We start from the raw sequence: 20,645 nt of genomic DNA on the forward strand, positions 1-20,645 counted from the left end.
TCCAGTATTCATGCCTGGAAAATCCCATGGACCAAGGAGTCTGGTGGGCTACAGTCCATGGGGTCACAAAGAGTCGGACACCACTGAGCAACTTCTCTTTTTCTTCTTTATGTGCAGTTAAGTTTTCTGTTATTTGAGAGTCAGTATGGAGCAATGTTTAAGAGAAGAGGCAGAAAGCCTGAACTCAAAGCCCCCATGCAACCATAAATCAGGGACAGGCTGGGCAAGTTCCTGCTCTGGCTTAGCTTCCTTTTCTGAAAAGCAGGAATGATACTAGCTAACACCAACCTCATAAGGTTATTCAGGGCATTAAATGAGTTATAGGCATTAAATGTGTTATTCAGAGCATTAAATGAGTTATATGTTAAAAACACTTAGAATATAATATATACGGAGTACATACCAGGACACGATACGTTTCAGTACATACTAAGTGAATACTAACATACTAAGTATAGTTCAGGTTAGTTATTTGTTACTACATGCAAGTTGACAATAAAAGCTGCAAACCAAGACAGTATTTCTACTATTACAATTAAATTAATATTGCCCACTGCAGACATATACTGTGTCTCTACGTATAGATTATACTTCTTATACTGTTTCCGTGTCATTACCCTTGTATAGCATGACCATATACCCTCAGATGCCTTGGGGTGTTCCAGTTTATACCTGCTGTCCTGATGTTACAGAAGTATAGTGACTCCTTACATTATTAGTGTTCTGGTTTGGACAACAAATTAGATAGGTGGTCACTGCCTCTGTGTGTCACTGAAAAGGGGGACACCTGTAATGTCAGGTTAAAGTGGATTCTTCTCTTGCTCATCAGTAGTAGTTTAAAATCTACCGTAGTTTAGGAAATTCACTGGCTATTCACTATAGGAACTCACACTTTCACTGCCAAGGACATGAGTTCAATCCCTGGTTGGGGAACTAAGATCCTGCAAGCTGAGGTGCAGCCCCCTCCCACCCTCCAAAAAAATCTACCATAATTTAGTTCACTTCATGTTTATGTCAGTGTAGCCTTTTTTCCTCTGGAGTTCAGTTTCCTCCTCCTCCTCCTCTCCCTCCTCCCTTCCAACAATATCTAATGCATAGTAAGTACAAGACGCCTCAATGCGTTTCTAAGCTGTCAATCACACAACTAAGGGAAGGCTCTCAAATCTATACCAGCTGACTCTGCACTGAATCCACTGTTTCCCGAATCCCCTATTACCTTCCTTCTTAGTTTATTCCCTCATTTGGCCGTATTATTTCTACAAATAACTTGTATAGCACAGGGGGTAAGCTTTTCAAATTTCTTTACGTACAAAATATCTTAGACAGCCTCCACTTATGACTGATAGTCTGGCTGGATACAAAACCCTAGGGTGAAAATTATTTGCCTGAAAAACTTTGGAGTTATCTTTCTAATGCCTTCCAGAATCCATGGTGCTGATGACAACAATGATAATGTCAGATTTTCTTTTTTTTAGGTGACCAGTATTTTTATCTCTGGAATGGATGTATCTTTTCAGTATTTTAAAATTTCATAGTGTAGAGTATCTAGGTAGAAGCTATTTTTGTTTAGCTATTTTCAGTTTGAGGCCTGAAGCTTACTTTCAGCTATGTGGAATTTTCTTGCCCTTTGACAGCTTCCCTCCACTTTTTTCTGGATCTAGAATTTTTAATAGGAACATGCTGGACCTCCTCGATGCAGCCTCTCCCAATATATCACTTCTATCACATTTTCCATTCTTTCTTTTTTATATACTGAGAAATTTCTTTAATTCCTACTGAATTTATTTCAGCAACCACATTTTCATTTCCAAGAGATTTATCTGCTTTCTGACATTCCCTTTTTAATTAACACCCTATTCTTATTTTAAAGTTTCCAGCTCCTATTTTAAGGCTCTTTAAGGACACGAATTAGGGTTTTTTCTTAAATTATTTTGTTCCCTAAATTTTCCCTGGTCCTACTAGGATTTGTTTTTACTCTTTTCCCACCTCTCTTGTTGTAAGCTTTACTCAACTACGAGGCGTATGATAGTTATTTTCTATTTAAGAATGAGAGCAAAAAGCTCCCTGGAAGTCACTGACTGACTGGCTTTTCTAATGCAGGAAAAAGTGGGTAGTGACTATAATAGGATACCCCCAGGCACTCTTTTCTAGGGTGTAAAAACTCACAACAGCTGCCCTAGTTGTCTCCAGTTTAATTTTTTCAAAATGAAATTATCTCATTTCAGGAAAGTGAGGGTGGGGCTGGGATTCAACTCTTTCAAGCACAAACTCAATGAGCTCCCCCTATTTCACTCACCTGCTTAAGTAACTTCACTCTCTCCCCCACATGCACCTCTGAGTATGGAGCTATTTCTGCAGGGGGATCACATTCCCCCTCAGCTGCAGGCGGTCCCTGGGCATATTGGAGGTGATGGTTCCCCTTGTTCTACTGCTTCAGTTTCACATTCTTCCACTTGTCTCCTGTCTTTCAAAGATATTCTGAAATCTCTTGATTGTTGGGGGTTTATATATTTAAACACTTTGATACCATCATTGTAATGTCTTGTTAAAACAAAGAAGAGCTGAAAGGGCTCTCAGAGCATCCTGGATCTATTCTGTAGTCACAGTTTATAAAACTTCTTGGTCTTTCCCAATGTCTACAACTGCTTTTAGAAATATCAATACAACACCCCGACCTACTGGGGAAGGAAACGAATACAACACATCTAAAATGACAACAAATGTGGGTTAGATGCCTAGGGTCCTGTCTTACTCTGCAACTTACCAGTAAACTGCTTATGTGCTGCAAATTGTAGGTGCTCATTTATAAGATGAAAAGGGGGTAATTCTACATGAACTACAGATTCCTCCTACTGTAATATTTCATAATGAAATTTCTCTATATTAACAGTAATTTGACCTAAAAAACTAAAATCTTTACTTTTTCTTTTAAAAATCAAACAGTAATTTCCGTTGTCCTTTAATAATGGGCTAGTTCAAAATTTATCAAGATTTCATACTAAAAGAAAATCATACTAAGTGATTTTAAAAATTGAACACAGACTTTGTAGCACAGTAACAAGGCGCCCTGAAACCATGCTTCCCTTATTTTCTACAAAGTATCGGCTCTGCATTTAAGTGGAAATAAAATTAATATATTATTTGGAAGAGTAAAAACTTCTTATGAAGATCAATTTTTCTTTTCTGTCCATACAAAGAGAAGTATGGAATGACATTGGATGTCCAGTTTATTAGGCAATATAATGGAGCTTATTGCTGTTTTATTTTTAGGAAAGGAGAATATCAATATTGAAACATTTTTTCAACTTTTCATTAAAAATGAGGCCATACACCCCTCCTATAAAAAGAACTGTCAATTTTCTCATCTGTAAAACAAGGACACTGAATCAGCTGACTACATTCATTCAGAACTCAATTCCTTCAAGTTTATCTTAAAGATTCTCCCTATATCTAATATTAAGGTTCTAAAGAAAAGCAAATATGTAACTAGTGACATGTTCTGATTGTTTATTTCTTAGAGTTCAAATGTCCACCATTCACCTTGGTCTAAGCTAAGTTCAAGGGGATAAAACGTAGACAGAAGGGGAAAACAGAAAGCTCCCACACAAGTTGTCAAGTGTTGCAGTCAGACGCAACTAATCTGTTTGAAAAATAATCTTCTCTGTATCTTTAAAGTGATAACTTTATACCTGCAATGCTTCCTGTTTCAAATTGATTTTCTCTGGCTCTTCCTGAACACTTTCTGTGGAATCATCGACCTCTTCGATTTCTGAGGAGGAAGGACTCTCTATGGTCACAGTCACAGGAAAATCTGATTGCTTTAAAAAAAGAAGACAAAATTGTATAGAAGACAACATGAACAAGATACCAAATATCCAAATATTAAAGGACATTTAACACAAGCGATCTGAGGTATCAAGTCATTACTTGTAAATGTCTCCCACTGCTCCTTAGTCTAACACAAGCAATGACAAAGTAAAATTATAGTAACTTATTTTTGCTATGTTACTGTACAGACCTCTGGTGTACATGGTTAGGATTAGTATTTGGAATTATCTGTATTATTTTATTAAGTTTCTTTCATAGAAGACAAGTAAGGAGCCAGGGTAAACATTTTTTCTCAGATCACCTTTATACTGCAAACTAGAAATTTATTCTTCACCATCAGACACAAGTAGTCTGGAAGAAAATGTAGTTTTTAGGAGGACAATTCATCAGTAAGGGGACTGGTAAAGAATCAGAAGAATAATTAGAAAGTCAACATATCTAAACTGTGAATAATAAACAGAATTTTTTAAAAAATTAGTCACTCCAGTATTTTTGCCTGGAGAATCCCATGGACGGAGAAACCTGGTAGGCTGCAGTCCATGGGGTCACTAAGAGTCGGACACAACTGAGCGACTTCACTTTCACGCATTGGAGAAGGAAACGGCAACCCACTCCAATGTTCTTGCCTGGAGAATCCCAGGGACAGAGGAGCCTGGTGGGCTGCTGTCTATGCAGTTGCACAGAGTCGGACACAACTGACGCGACTTAGCAGTAGCAGTGGCAGCAGTCACATATACATACACAATTAAAACTGACCTATCAAAACTTTCATTTTCTCATCATCCTTCAGTCAAAACTAGTGTAATTATAATTCAATTCTCCTATTGAGCTTCACTGCCACTGGAATGTTGTTCAATAAGACACTTCCATTTAAAAACCGACCTGGTCACAACCCCATAAAAGTCTATAAGTCAAAACGATGTGTGTTAGTTTTATATAACTGTGCAGAAGACAACTCACTAGGATATCATTCTGACAAGCCCTGCAGGAGAGGAAACTCCCATTGGTAGAATGAGGCATGCACTCCTCTACCAGACATCCAGGGGCAGGACTGACACCCAAGGTGCTCTTCTTTTAATTTCAGCAGAGCAACTACACAGTCTCCTAAGACCACTGGCAGGATTAGCTTGCTCCAAGGCCATGAGGCTGTAAAAGAAGGCAAGTGTGCAGCCTTGGTGAGGAAGAAGGAACGCTCAGAGAGCAGAGGTTTGGGATATGTCGCTTCATATTGGCTTGAAAATCAGGAACTTGTACAGACAGCCCCCAAACAACATTTTCTGAAAACACATGAACACTCTTGGGTATGACAGCTCCACGTAAGGAGTTAGAAATTGCAATCAAGTTCGTTCTACTGGGTAACCACTGACTTGCGGACTGGAGAACCCACTTCCTTGTTTACAGACATAACCACAAGGTTCCCAGTGTGCCATATCCATACAACTACACAGAGGCAATGGGAGAACGACGAGACAGGTTTTAAATGGGTTTATTTCAGAGAGGGAACTGTTTTTTTGTAAGGCTCTGTTCAATTTAAAAAGTAAAGAGTATGATCTCCCACCCTTCCCAATTCAACCCCCTGTATACAATAAATATAATAACCACATACCTGCAACTGATTACACACATCACGAGCTTTGATTAATGGAAAACCCCTAAAAAGATATTAACAAAATGAAGTTGTATCTTGATGTACACACATCACCAGTTAATTGCATTTAATATAAGTTTTTAGTATCATGTACAATATCCACATAGAATTGTATGTAAAAATAAGTCAGCTCAAAACAAGGACCTGGAAGGCCTCTGCTATGAAAAAAAGTGAACAGAATTTAGCAGACCCGCTTTGTGACAACTCTATGAACTGCTGAGAGGCACCTTTGGCTCCTACATTCAGGGTGGTTGAGATTTCAGTCTACCTTCTTAACTGGTGGTACGGATCATTCTCTAATTTACAACTCCTTGTGGTGAGGATGGGCCTGAGATTAATAAATGTCTTAAGAAGAAGATATGAATACACAAAGCTCTTAAACTAAAGTGCAAAGACTGGGAATTCAATATTATAGTTTATGCTTTAAGAATCTATATTACCATTTGCAAAAGTAGTCAGTTGTCCAATGGGGATTATAAATATCAACTAAATGTGAGCAATTGAACAGGTATTTTACATAGTAATTAATTACTTCAAGTACTATTTAAAATCAATTCTCTATGTTTTCTTAAGCAATTGTTAACACTAAATTTCATCAATGTGCTCAGATGCTCAGTTCTGTCTGACTCACTGTGATCCTACAGACTCTAGCCCACCAAGCTCCTCTGTCCATGGGATTTTTCAGGCAAGAATACTGGAGTGGGTTGCCATTTCCTCCTTCAGGGGATCTTCCCAACCCAGGGACCAAACCCACGTTTCCTGTGTCTCCTGCATTGCCAGGTGGATTCTTTACCACTAGCGTCATTCTAATTTCATGAATATTACCAAATAAGTCACTTGAAAATAACCTAGAGCAATTTATTTCATCTCGCAAGCCTAGAGCTATAGTTGAAAAATTTTACTCACAGCCCTATGACAAAATTACTATGAACTTATCCCTTGGATAAGTAATCAGCTAAAGCTAGTTAAGTCTAGTTTGACAAACTAAATCTGATTTACTGAATTAAGCTGGTTGATTTAGATTAGTTCTAATCCATATTTCTCATCCATTCTGCATTAAACCATTCCCAAGCCTAAAATGTCTTTTTTCCCATTCCTACAGATCCAAATGTCTCTTCTGTACTGTAGGGCTTGACTCAACTACACCTGCCTTTACTGAAACTTTTCTCATTGCACGATTGGAGAGAATTTTAGTCTCCTCAGGACACCCATGGGGTTACCTCTGTTGTGACACTTGAGAAACAACTTCAAACTCCCAATTATTTTTTGTTTTTCTTTCTTAGAGGACTCATTAGGCAGAAGCCATGTGTGAGTTATCTTTCTTTCTCTATAGAAACCACCAGAGGCCTCCCACATAATAGAAGCTCCAAAATAAAGAATTCTAAATGACTAAAAGACAGGGAATGAAAATGCTCTACCTGTTCCTTTTTGCACGTTCTGCAGTACGCCATGGGAGGAAACCGGACACACCAGGCGGCAGAGGTTCAGGAGCATAAGAATCTTTACCAGTGGAGTGCTTCTTTCCATTACTTACAGGTTTCTTTGTGGCCAATCCTATGTTTGAGAAATCATGAAAAGAAGGAATCAAATGCACTAAAAGCCTACAGAGCAACTATCACATGCGTACACACTGAAAGGAATAAAACAGGCGCTTTACAATGACGTCAAGGCCATTAAAAACAGGATCGTTTTGTAAAAATGTTTTACATAGGCCAGCAATTTTTAAAAATGTAAGTCCACTACAGTAACAAGTTATTTTAACTAAAACAAAAGTACTGAGGTATGCAGAACACGCAAAAATAAATTTTCAAAAAATCCCAAAGAATGATACATTTTATGTATCATGCAGAGACACTCAATCTGAATCTTAGAACACCTTTGGCATTTCTGAATCCCAAGAATAGAGAAACATAAATACACCCATGACTTCTGCCAAATAAAATCTTTGGGATTAGACCAAAATTTCATTTTAAGATTAATTTTTCTATGTAAAAACAAATAAAAGTTATGACTGTATACAAGTTACCAGGTGGTAGATGAGTCAATGTTACCCTCCTATAAGTCTGTTGACCTTCACTGTTCATTTGATTTCATATAGAAAACACACAAAAAAAGTGAAACCCACTGGATGAAAGAGTGAAATGCGGAGACTTACCCTACACTTCAGTACTAAAGAGTCAAGTATTTTTATAAGAAATATTTGGTAGCAAAAAAGAGACTTACAAGCTAATATTTTCTTTAGAACAAAAAAATTCACATTTAAATGTTTAATTTGAACATTACTGAAAACAAACATCATAGTTAAAATGATTGTATTTATTTTTCAAACCTACTGTACTTTAGTAGCATTAGGATGGTGTGTAAAATAAGAGTGTATGTGGTGATACAGGACAAATGTTTCATTAGTGTAGCTTACTGATAACCACCACTTGATCCTGGGTGATTTCTTTGGATAAATTTACATGCCTCAAAATACAGAGGGGCTCAGTTCATTCTGTGCTATTTTGTTTTTTAACTTAATTACATTCAAGAAAAAAAGTCTATATGCACGTGGTTTGTATGGGTACACCTTTACTTGCAGAAAGTAATGCAAATATATTTGTAATTAAAATTTTAAAAATTACATTTGTCTCTTTAGGAGATAAAAACATTTCTGATAAAAGCCCCCATCTTTTTAAGGCATACATAATTAATTGTAGATGGGACACAGTTCACACAGCTATTTAACTCCTATACTCACCTGGATCTACCTACATAGCCAGACATTGATTTGGCTTACCTCTATGTCTCCAAATAACTGAAGCAAATACAAAAGAAAAAAAAAAGCCCAAGAAATAAAATAAAATTACTCTTAAAATAGCTCAGTGAGCTTGCAAACATCAGTTACATTTCCACTTTGTTTAATCATGCTAAATTTAAAAAAATTTGTTTTATTCTCATTCCATGATGCCCTATTCTATACCACCACATACTAATGTTACAGAATTTCTAAGATGTTTTATATATACATGTTTTATTTACCTATATTTATATTTCTAATATTATAGCAAGTCAAATTAGCTATTTTAAGAATACTTTATACATGATATAAACTTTTAATAATAGTATATAATTAGTGTGATATAAAAATCTTAATTTCTTTTTATATACCATTTGATTGATTACTAAACTATTACTGTCTTAAAGTAACAATTGGCAGACAAATCATAAGCTATTTTTGATTTAATAAACACTTTGGACAACTTCTATTTAATACATTATTCTCTAAGCAAGCTGATTAATGGGGAATCAAAATCATACATCTTTTAGTAGGAAAAAAAAAAGAAGTTGTATTTCTGAAGATGCTTATAATAGCTTATTTCAGGTTATTTCCAATTTTTCACAAATTTCAATTGCAAAATACTAGAAGTAATCATCAACCAGGAAATATTGTCAAAATAACAAACCTTTTATGAAATGTAAACAGAAGTAACCAACAGAAGTTGGTTAATATTAACATCTCTTTAAATTCATTTATAATTTCTATATTCTATAAATTCTCATAATACATATCAAGGCAATTATAGTCCTATTAATAATATCTATGTGGTTAATACTGGCTGTTTTAATTTCAGCACAATGGAAAACATAAGGGCTATAAGTTCTAGTAGCATTAAAAAAAAAGTTACCAATTCTAATAGTAGCTTTTCCTTTCCGACTACCTCCCAAAATTATGGTTCTCTTTTTCTGTCTAGCAGCTTTGGATGGTTCCTTCACTGGTTCCTTCACCGATGGAGAAGTTATCCATTGGTACTGAGAAAGAAATAATAAATATGCCATTTAAGTTACAGATAATTTATGAAGGTTTGATTTTAATTGGAAATTAAAATATTTTAAGTTAATAAAAGGTTTCTGACAGCATTTCTGGGAACCTGAATTAAAGAATTACACAATATTTTCAAAAACAGAAAAGCCACTTGATTTGACTAAAAACTTAGTTTAAGATGGCCGAAAGTATCCTTATAATTTTTTATAAGAAAGAAAGACATTAAAGTGAAATTCTTTCTAGAAGACTAAAACATGTTGTACCTCTGACTTGGCACTTCTTCCATTCTGGAGAACTTTTTTGATAATGGCTTTCATCACAGAATGATCTAAAGTAAAATAAATTGAAATGAGAGTATTTATTTCCCAATGAGTGGCTATTTCCATTTAAAAACAAAAGCCAACGAATTACTGCTTTTCCCATAAAATTAAATATGAAATCTACATTATATAATATATACCAATTTTTCCCTTTGTATATTCTAATTTCTTCCTCAAAACCTAAGATGCCATCTTGCAGACTGACCCCAGTGGCTACTATTTGGGTAGCAGCAAAGGTCAAATTTAAACACTTCGCATCTAAAGTGGCATTGGGTACCTTTGAATAGAAAGCAGAGTCTGAGAACTGTCCAGACACTCAGATACCTCAAAGGTATCTAAAATATCAAACCAAAGTCTCGATATTCCCTCAAAAGCTGCTCCTCCCATCAGCCCCCTTCTAAGTGGTACCATTCAGTTGTGCACATAATCATCAAGGACTTGACTCTGTTAATACCTCCTTCATACTCCACATCTAATCCATCTGCAAAGCTTGTTAGCTACACCCTCATAATACAATCTGAATTCAATGGCTTTTCACTTGCTCCAAACTTTCAAGCTAAGCTAAGCCATAAACATCTCTCATTTGGATCACTGAGACAGTCTCCTAACTGGTCTCCCTGTTTGTCTTTGCCCCAGCCCCCCAAGTCTATTCGCTATGCCAGGGTCATCTTATTGAGACATTATTTAGATCATGCCTTTTTCCAGTTTAAAACACTCTACTCTTTTAGAATAATCCATCTGGTCCCATCACTTCATGGGAAATAGATGGGGAAACAGTGGAAACAGTGTCAGACTTTATTTTGAGGGGCTCCAAAATCACTGCAGATGGTGACTGCAGCCATGAAATTAAAAGACGCTTACTCCTTGGAAGGAAAGTTAAGACCAACCTAGATGGCATATTCAAAAGCAGAGACATTACTTTGCCAACAAAGGTCCGTCTAGTCAAGGCTCTGGTTTTTCCAGTGGTCATGTATGGAGGTGAGAGTTGGACTGTGAAGAAAGCTGAGCACAGAAGAATTGATGCTTTTGAACTGTGGTGTTGGAGAAGACTCTTGAGAGTCGCTTGGACTGCAAGGAGATCCAACCAGTCCATCCGAAAGGAGATCAGTCCTGGGTGTTCTTTAGAAGGACTGATGCTGAAGCTGAAACTCCGGTATTTTGGCCACCTCATGCGAAGAGGTGACTCATTGGAAAAGACTCTGATGCTGGGAGGGATTGGGGGCAGGAGGAGAAGGGGACGACAGAGGATGAGAAGGGGACAACAGAGGATGGCATCACTGACTCGATGGACGTGAGTCTGAGTGATCTCTGGGAGTTGGTGATGGACAGGGAGGTCTGGCGTGCTGCAATTCATGGGGTCGCAAAGAGTCGGACACGACTAAGCAAATGAACTGAACTGAACTGAACTGATGTCTTTACCCTGGCCTTCCTGACTTTACAAGATCAGGCCCCGGCTAGCTCCTTGACCTCATGGCATACCACACTCTTCCTCACTCAGTGCTCTGGCTATGTTGGCCTCCGTGCTTTTCCTTAAATATTCCACCCACCTACATGCTTGCATCCTCATTGTCCCCTTGTCCTGAAATGTGCTTTCCCCAGATCTTCCATGGCTTGCTCCTCTCTTCATTCAGGTCTCCACTCAAACATTACTTCTCTGGTAAAGTTGTCCCCTAGAAAGCATATTCAATGTAGGCCTACCTGCCCTCCTCACTCCCTTTACATTAAGATATGTTTTTACTTCCTACTATCTAAAACTATACTCCTCATCTGTTTACTCATTTCTACCTGAACTCCTTCAGTAGAATGTAAGCTCCATGAGGGCAAGACCTTGTCTGTCTGGTTCAGGGCTTTATCTCTGGTTTAGTGCCGAAACCCGTATCTGGTACACAAAAGGTATTAAAAAATTTTACTTGTTAAACTGACAAAGGAATAAAGCACTTGTTCCAAGAATTGCACAAGAAGGAAATAAGGTGCTTGGCAGAAGCAAGATTACCTAGGTTCACCTTCAGAGTAGAGGCAAGAATGATTTACAAGTATAATTCACTTTAATTAGTAAATTATCTGCTGAAAACATAAGGGAAATGCAACATTTGGAAAGTGCAGCTGACCTTGAACAACACAGGTCTGAACTTTGTGGATCCAGTTACACAGATTTTTTTCAGTAAATATATACTACTGTTCTATTTGATCCAAGGTTGGTTGAATCCACAGAGGCAGAATCACTGACTGTAAAGTTATACCCAGATTTTCAACTGTGTGCGGGTCAGCACCAGTAACCCCAAGTTGTTCAAGGGTCAACTGTGTAGTTAAACACGTTAGTTTTTTTAAATCGTCAATACATTAAAAAGTGCTTTTGTTTTGCTATTTAATCAATTAAAAAAAAAGTGACCACATACCAACAAGTGGATTTTTTCTTATATCCAGAACAACCAGAGTTCTATTGGTTTCAAGGGCTTTTAGTAAAGCATTTGCTCCTTCATTGGTGAGGCCACACTGCTGCAGGTCAAGTGCTTTTGGTGAAAGACAAAAAGGTCACTTGCTAACTCTATACAGATTAAACACATAGACAATTCTCATTTTCCCACATGTGGAAAAGTCCTGCATAAAAGCAGTCATAGCAGGTTTGTAATTTGGGGTACTGAAAAAAAACATAAAAATATATGCACACGCACATCCAATTTAAAAACCTCTTCTTGGATGTACAATGATTACCCTGCATTTAGTACCAATAAATCATCCAGCATATTTTATAATTACAGAACTGAAGAATAAATTGCATATAACCTCTGAGCACAAAACAAAACAAAATGAATCTCAGTTCATAATGAACAAGGGTAGTGGAAGTGAAAGTTGCTCGGTCATGTCTAACTCTTTGTGACCCTATGGACTATAAGTCCATGGAATTCTCCAGGCCAGCATCCTGGAGTGGGTAGCCTTTCCCTTCTCCAGGGGATCTTCCCAACCCAGGGATCGAACCCAGGTCTCCCACATTGCAGGCAGATTCTTTACCAGCTGAGCCACAAGGGAAGCCCAAGAATACTTGAGTGGGTAGCCTATCCCTCCTCCAGCAGATCTTCCTGACCCAGGAATTGAACCAGGGTCTCCTGCATTGCAGGTGGATCCTTTACCAACTGAGCTGTCAGGGAGGGCAAGGGCAGTAGTGGCACTGTAAATCTCACAAGCAAAAACTGGTGTAGCTCAGAAACTGCACTGCATTCTATTCATCATCATCTTGAGTTCCAAATCACTCTTGAAACTGGTTAAAAGGGGAGAACAAAGTAGAAAAAGTATAATAACTGCTTTAGAATAAAAAAAAAAGAAGTCTAAGAGGATACAAATAATAACAAATTCAAAGAATATGTGAATAGAAAATACATGCCAAAAACCTATCATGAAAGGATGTTGGTCAACAACACTTTCTGTAAAAGGTCAGACAAAATCCAGGACAAATGATCATGAATTCTAATAGCTCTGGGGCTGAACAACCTATTCATTTAAACCAAAGTTATCATCGGTACAAAAGCATAGGTATTAAAAAATACTAAATGAAAGGAAACTATCATCAGTCTTTTTCTAAAGTGCTATATGTCCCTGGGTTGGGAAGATCCCCTAGAGGAGGAAATTCAACCCACTTCAGTATTCTTACCAGGAAAATCCCATGGACAGAGGAGCTTGAAGGGCTTCAGTCCGTGGGGTCGCAAAGAGTCAGACACGACTGAGCAACTGACCACAGCATATATACTATTACATTAAAATAACTGGAGTCTTTCAAAACCCCATGACACACAGAAATAGCAAGGTCAGACATGTGGATCTGACAGGATATGATGCAATCCTTACAAACTCTTACAACAGACAAATGGACACAGGGTATAATTAACCAACTAGCCAAATTAATACAAACAGTCCCTAAATCTCACTAGTAAATCAAATGAATACAAACTAAAATAAAACGTGATTATTCACCTATCAGATTAGGTCATCATGTAATAAAAGCTTTCAGAATCAGTATGCCCTTTTGATTCATCAACTCTCTAAGAATTTAACCAAAAGAAATAATCAGAGATATAAACCAGGATGTGTATGAGAACTGTAACTGAAAAATGGGACACAGCTTATATACAAGAGTGAATAAGCTATGTGACGTATTTATATAAGGGAACACTGAACAGTCACTAAAAATGATGCTATAGATGTAAATACTTTATTAACTGAAAAAAGTCACATAAAAAAGGGAGAGGTCTTCATTTTTGTAGTTTTACAGATTTTAAAAGTGCTGTAAGCCAGTGTTTGTGAGGGTTAAGCTACAAATTGGCACATTTCTGAATGGCAGTTTGGCAATGTGTACCCAAAGTATTAAAAATATCTCACACTTAGTCATTTCACTTTTAGTAACTTATTCTACAGAAGTAATCCTGACGGACACAGAGATGTATATACAACGTGTTCACATTGTTTCTGATAGGGAAAAGCAAATTGTCTAAATCTAATTGCAAAGAATTGATTAAACTACAGGACATCAATATGATGGAATACTACATGATACATCATTAAGTGAAAAAAATAGGAATATGCAATAGCAAGTATACTACAGTCTATTTTTGTAATCCCTAAGTGTATAAATACATTTATAGAAAGAAAAAAAAAAAAAGAGACTGAACATATATACACCAAAATGAATGGTGATTATGCCTGGGCATTAAGATTACAGGTAATTGCTCTCCTGTTACTCTGTATTTTCCATAAAGAATATATGCAACTCAGAGAAAGTTTAAAAGTAAAATAAAAGCTATTGAAAAAAAATGAAATTAAAAAAATTAAAATCGTATGGCAACAGTATCATGCCCAAAGCTAAGCACATCTAGTATGAAAAATTCAATATATTCAAGTTTAGAATTTACCTCTAAGCCATAAATCCTCACTAAGAGATTCGGCAAAACCACTTGCACCAAGGTCCCCAATGAGCGTGTTGCAGTTCAGAGTGATGCGCCTCAAACCAGCCATGCAGTCGAGATCGGGTCTCCTGTAACGAAGACTCTCGGCCCAGGTTTCTTCATGCCTTCTGATGGTCTGATACTTCACAGGTTGAATGGGAGGAAAGTAAGTCACTTGAATGAACAAACAGCATATGCCTACTGAGTACAGCTTATTATGTCAGAGATTTATACACATGTACGTGCCAAGCATATATGACAGGAGAAGTTAAACAGTCAATTCTGCTTTAGGGATTCAGTGACCCAGATTCAAGTCTGTCAGTGATCAGACTCTAGCCACTGGATGACTGTTTTTCATTAGCTATATAAAGTTTGACAATTCATTTACAGTCTATGAATTTTATTTCCCTTATTTGCCAACCCAGGGAATTAGTTCTAAATTCCGTCATTGCTGAGGCTCTAAATTTTATCATTCTGTCTTCCAGTGGTCTCCAAACACTTGACTGGGCACCCTCTAAGAAAAAATTTTAATATGCATCTTATTTATTAACAAGTTACATACATGAAGTTCTATACATATAATTTGTGTACACTGTAAACGACACAGATATTTTTTAAATGATACAAAAGTAAATGGGTTCTAATATCTTCTTCTAACTTCTAAGGTATTACTTTAAAAACTATATTTACAAAATGGATCTCACATACTACTTCAGGTATACACACCAACTTTAAAGGCCTGGACTATGCAAACTCAGTTTGATGTGCCTTGATGTGCCGAGAATTTGACATTTAACCACTAGCATTATCTTAAAGACATTCAGTTCTTTATATTCATAAAATAAATTTTGTTAACAAGGAACTCTGACTTTAAAGGAAAAAATCTTATTACATTTTTGAACAAGACTCAAAGTTCCTCTGATACTCTAAAAGAAAAATCATTAGTGTCATTTTTCTATTAACAATAACCACACAGTGCTTATTATGTGCCAGGCACTATTTATCCAAATGAGTTCATTTAAACTTCATAACAAAGCACAGAGGTTAAGCAATTTGCCCATGGTCATCAGCTATGAAACTGGGAGAGATGAAATCTAAACCTAGGACATTTGGCTTCAGCACACAAGCTCGCCACCATTTTCTATCCCAGGGATCAATGGATTTGCCCTGTATAGGTGCAAAACATTTTTAAATGTTTATAATTGAAATTAAAAAATTTTCAGCTTTGTGGGCCATACAGTTTCTGAGGCAACTACTTATCACCATGGGTGTAGGGTGAAAGTAGCCTTAGTCACCATTCAAACAATGGGTGTGGCGATGTTCCACAAAGCTTTCTTTACAAAACCAGGGGACGGGCTGGATTTGGCCCCCCAGCCATAGTTCACCTATCCTTGATCTGCACCATCAAAGCATTAAAAAGGCTTCATGTCAAATTATTAAATAATTTTAGGCCTAAACACAGTAAATATAACCACTATAAAGTTGTTAAGGCAGTATTTCTAAAACTATAGAGAGCTCTGAAGTAGTAATTTTTATTAGTTTATAGACTATAGCAGCTAATAAACACTTCATTTATTTAAGTCTTGAAGACTATAATGACACAGTTTCTTCACAGTATTACAATAAATGTTTTCAATAACTAAAAAGACATAAAAGTATTTAAATATTATTATGTAGTATATATTAAATGTCTTATTTCTAAGATTAAGTGGACTATCTTTACTAAATGGAAGAATCTCAAACTGAAAACTGGTCATATTCTTTCAACAAAACTAAAGCTGCACTCACACGTATCAAAAGACAAAAATCACTGCCATTTGTATCAAAAAATTAATGTGCTTCAGTCACATATGTTTTCATGAAAGTTTAAACATGAAATCACCTTTAAGATCTTGGCCATGTGATCTGCTCCCTGCCATGTCAGATTACACCCCGTGAAGTTGATTGTCTTAAGAGTGACAGAGTTCTTTATACCTTGACAAACAACTAAAAGAAAAAACAAAACAAAACAAAAAAAGAAAACCACACACACAATAAGATGAAGAGCCTATACATTGGTCAAACTTGACTTATTTGCTTTTCTTGAGTCAACTGGAGGTTTATAGCTAGATTCTTAAAATCACTGTTGCCAATCTTCCCCAATAGGTAACTGACGGATAGGTGCATTCTAAAATAAGTCATAACGAAGTGCTAAAGTGTTCCACTTTACAGCAATAGTTTAATTCTGCTGCTGCTGCTGCTAAGTCGCTTCAGTCATGTCCAACTCTGTGTGACCCCATAGACGGCAGCCCACCAGGCTCCCCCGTCCCTGGGATTCTCCAGGCAAGAACACTGGAGTGGGTTGCCAGTTTAATTCTACTTAGATACTAAAACTGAATACACTGAGTACTGAAAACTTTATTCCTCACCACTCAGTTAAGTATTATATACCTTTTAAGACACACGGGAAAAAAGAAAAACCTAAAATGCATAAGACTCTTACTTTTATTTCCAATGATATATCCCAATTTTCAATCAACAATTTAAATGTCAACTATAAACTCAGAATCTTATTAGGTACTATGCAATATAATACAGTAATATAAGATAGACGATCTCAAACTCTGTTCCCTGAAATTGAAATGCAGCCCACCTTAGCCCTCCAGGCCAGTACTGGGCACAGTGAACACCCACGGATGCTTAAGGACCCCTGCAGTCACCTTCTTTGTGATTACTTCCATGATACACCCCTGCCAACACTACTGAGTTTGCTCGCCTTTTAAATGCTCTTACAGTACTTTGAATATATCTCCTACTTTAACACATTCCGCAGTGCATTATAATTATTACTGAAGATGGATGTTTTAGCCATTTAAAGATACAGATTTTTTTATGCTCTTGACATCTTGCTATTTCCCTTCCCATAATATTTCTTAAAGAGAAACCACAAAAATATAAACAAACACAAAAAACAGAAAATACAAAATGTGTGGTTTGGGGCTTAATGCAAACTGAAGTAAAAGTAGTGCTCAGAGTACCCAGCATGACAGACTTCCGTGGTACAAATGAGAACGGACCACGGTACGAGCAGATATGGGAAACAATCCAGCCGGGGACAGCACCAAGGAAAGGTACACAGGACTCAACGTGGTGTGCAGTGAATCACAAGACCAGTCTGATGGGAAGACTCAAGACTGACACTCACTTTCTAAACCTCCATCTCCAATCGGACAATTCGCAAGAGACAGGTGCACCAGAGTGGCCGATTTATTCAATCCCTTTAATGAGGAAAAAAAGTTCAAAATTTTATTGGTTTAGTTTCCCCCCAAAGCAACTATCAAACGTTGGCAGGACTCGCTGAAGGCTTACCTTTGTCAACATCGTTAAGTCTCTCTCTCTCAGAACTAGCCCGTTTAGCTCCAGGTTCCTTAGCGCACCTGACGCACTTAAACAGCACTTAAGAGCTTTACACAACTGGAAGGTCACGTCTTTATTTCTTATCGCAGGAACACGACTTCTGTAAACTTTATTCCTGTCAGAAGCTAAAGCAAAACTATTGTAAAATGAGTGACTTCAACCATACATTTTATCATCATTAAAAAGCATCCACTCTGGGCTAAGGATTAGAAAAGACTCCTGCCCTTTAAACCCTCTTTATGGATGGACATATGTAAACTCAAAACTTTAACCACATGAGATAAAGAAAGATAATCTATATGTACAGAGGTTCCTATGGAAGCAAAAAGTTATATCTAAGTGATGGCTTCATGATCACCCTGAAGCTGAATCTAGAAAGATGACACTACTTAGAGTTGGACAGGGAGGTGGATTAACTGCAGAGAGCACCCTTGTGAAGACATTCAAACCGGACACCTGCTGGGCACTGTAAATACTGCAGGTGGGGATGATAAAAGGCCAGGGGTGCAAGTGGGAGAAGAAACAAATTAAAATAGAGATGTTGTCACTCCACTCCAGTCTCAGGCCACCACTGAGCTGCTTTCTGCCACTATAGATTAGTTTATTTTCTGGAGTTTTATAGATGAAACTATACAGTAGGTAGTTTTTTTTTTTCTCCTGGTCTGTCTTTTCTCACTCAGAGTAATTATTCTGAGAAACCTGTATGCAGGTCAAGAAGCAACAGTTAGAATTGGACATGGAACAATGAACTGGTTTAAAATTGGTAAAGGCATACATCAAGGTTGTATATTGTCACCATGCTTATTTAACTTATACACAGACTACATCACACTAAACGCCAGGATGGATGAAGCTCAAGCTGGAATCAAGACTACCGGGAGAAATATCAATAACCTCAGATATGCAGATGATACCACCCTTATGGCAGAAAGCAAGGAGGAACTAAAGAGTCTCTTGATGAAGGTGAAAGAGGAGAGTGAAAATGCTGGCTTAAAACTCAATGGCATCAGGTCCCATCACTTCATGGCAAATAAATAGAGAAGCAATGGAAATAGCGACAGACTTCATTTTCTTGGGCTCCAAAAACACTTAGGATGATGACTACAGCCATGAAATTAAAAGATGCTTGCTCCTTGGAAGAAAAACTATGACAAAGCTAGATAGTGTATTAAAAAGAAGAGACATTACTCTGCTGACAAAGGTCTGTCTAGTCAAAGCTATAGTTTTCCAGTATTCATGTATGGATGTGAGAGTTGGACCATAAAGAAGGCTAAATGCCAAAGAATTAATGCTTTTGAACTGTGGTCTTGGAGAAGACTCTTGAGAGTCCCTTGGACTGCAAGGAGGTCAAACCAGTCAATCCTAACGGAAATCAGTCCTGAATATTCATTGGAAGGACTGATGCTGAAGCTGAAGCTCCAATACTTTGGCCATCTGATATGAAGAGCCAACTCATGGAAAAGACCCTGATGCTGGGAAAGATTGAAGGCAGGAGGAGAAGGGGACGACAGAGGATGAGACGGTTGGATGGCATCACTGACTCAATGGACAGGAGTCTGGGCAAACTCCAGGAGATAGTGAAGGACAGGGAAGCCTGGCAAGCTGCAGTCCATGGGGTCGTAAAGAGTAGGACATGACTGAGCGACTGAACAACAACAATTATTCAGGCTGTTGTGGATAGCTCATTCCTCTTAATTGCTGGGTGGTATTTTGTTGTAAGGACGTGCTACAATTTATAAACCTAGTGATGGACACTTAAGTTGTTTCCACCTTGGGGCTACTGAAAATAAAACTGCTCTGAACATATGAATATTAAAAAAATAAAATAATAGAGATGTTGGCTGAAGCAAGTCTGGGAGACAGTATGGCTTTTATACCATAGGTCTGGGGCTACGCTGGCTCAATAAGGGTGCCACTGCTGATTAGAAAAAGGAGCCCCGCTGCTGAAGGACCAGTTAGATAAAGGGAATGATTAGAAAAAGAATCCTCCCTCAGGGCCAAAGAGCCCCATGAGGCTTGGCAGAGCACAGTTCAGATTTCATCCCTCTGTGCAAAACACAAGCTGTGCAACTAACATGCAATAATCCTGTGTGGGAAAGCTATTGCAAGCATTGTTTTAAACATATCTTTTTATTTTAGAACATCACTCAAGCTGAGTAGGCAGATGGACTTAGAGAACTAAGCCCAAGTGTAGCAAAACCACCTAAGTGCTTCTGCAATAGTCCAGGCAAAATGTAATAATATGGATGAAGAAGCAAATTTAGGAAGAGGCCAAAAGCTAGACCCACTGGATGCAAGACATAAAGAAAGTTCAGTGAAGGAACTATAAGAGAATGCTTTCTGCCATATATTTTTCTTATATTCAATGCAAAATATTAGGGAAAATTAAGTACAGTGGCCTTTAAGGTCCCTTTCAGCTGTAATTTCTTTTGATTTCTAAGTTATTACTCTGGTTAAGTAAGTACCTTCAGAGGTAAGGAAAAGTTCCTACACCTGAATGGGATGCAGAGAATAATCTGACTTCCTTTCACCAGGGGATGAGCTGAGCTGTCCTTGGAGAAGAGTTAACAGATGGTGTGAACCCCAGATCCTAGAAAAGGGCCAGGTACATGATAAGCATTCAAGTTTTTAAAAACAAATCATTTCCTCTCCTAGATCTACACACATCTCCTCTGCCAGCTACTTTCTCTCATTCATAAACATTCTCAGATGTG

At 37.4% G+C, this 20,645-nt stretch overlaps 1 protein-coding gene across 3 annotated transcripts in view; it reads right to left on the reverse strand.

The window, feature by feature from the left end:
- Nucleotides 1-20,645, reverse strand: part of CEP78 (centrosomal protein 78) — a 35,196-nt gene that overhangs the window by 12,322 nt on the left and 2,229 nt on the right. For all 3 annotated transcript variants that reach the window (XM_070375737.1, XM_070375735.1, XM_014477362.2), the window contains exons 2-11: nt 17,884-18,056; nt 17,720-17,792; nt 16,418-16,521; nt 14,503-14,677; nt 11,998-12,111; nt 9,545-9,609; nt 9,145-9,268; nt 6,895-7,030; nt 5,435-5,480; nt 3,690-3,818 (exon numbers count right to left, since the gene is read on the reverse strand). In XM_070375737.1, coding sequence (XP_070231838.1) covers nt 3,690-3,818; nt 5,435-5,480; nt 6,895-7,030; nt 9,145-9,268; nt 9,545-9,609; nt 11,998-12,111; nt 14,503-14,677; nt 16,418-16,521; nt 17,720-17,792; nt 17,884-18,056 — 1,139 coding nt within the window. The remainder of the gene's footprint in view (nt 1-3,689; nt 3,819-5,434; nt 5,481-6,894; nt 7,031-9,144; nt 9,269-9,544; nt 9,610-11,997; nt 12,112-14,502; nt 14,678-16,417; nt 16,522-17,719; nt 17,793-17,883; nt 18,057-20,645) is intronic.

The sequence above is a fragment of the Bos mutus genome, chromosome 8 (genome assembly GCF_027580195.1).
Source record: "Bos mutus isolate GX-2022 chromosome 8, NWIPB_WYAK_1.1, whole genome shotgun sequence".
NCBI classification, from domain to species: domain Eukaryota; kingdom Metazoa; phylum Chordata; class Mammalia; order Artiodactyla; family Bovidae; genus Bos; species Bos mutus.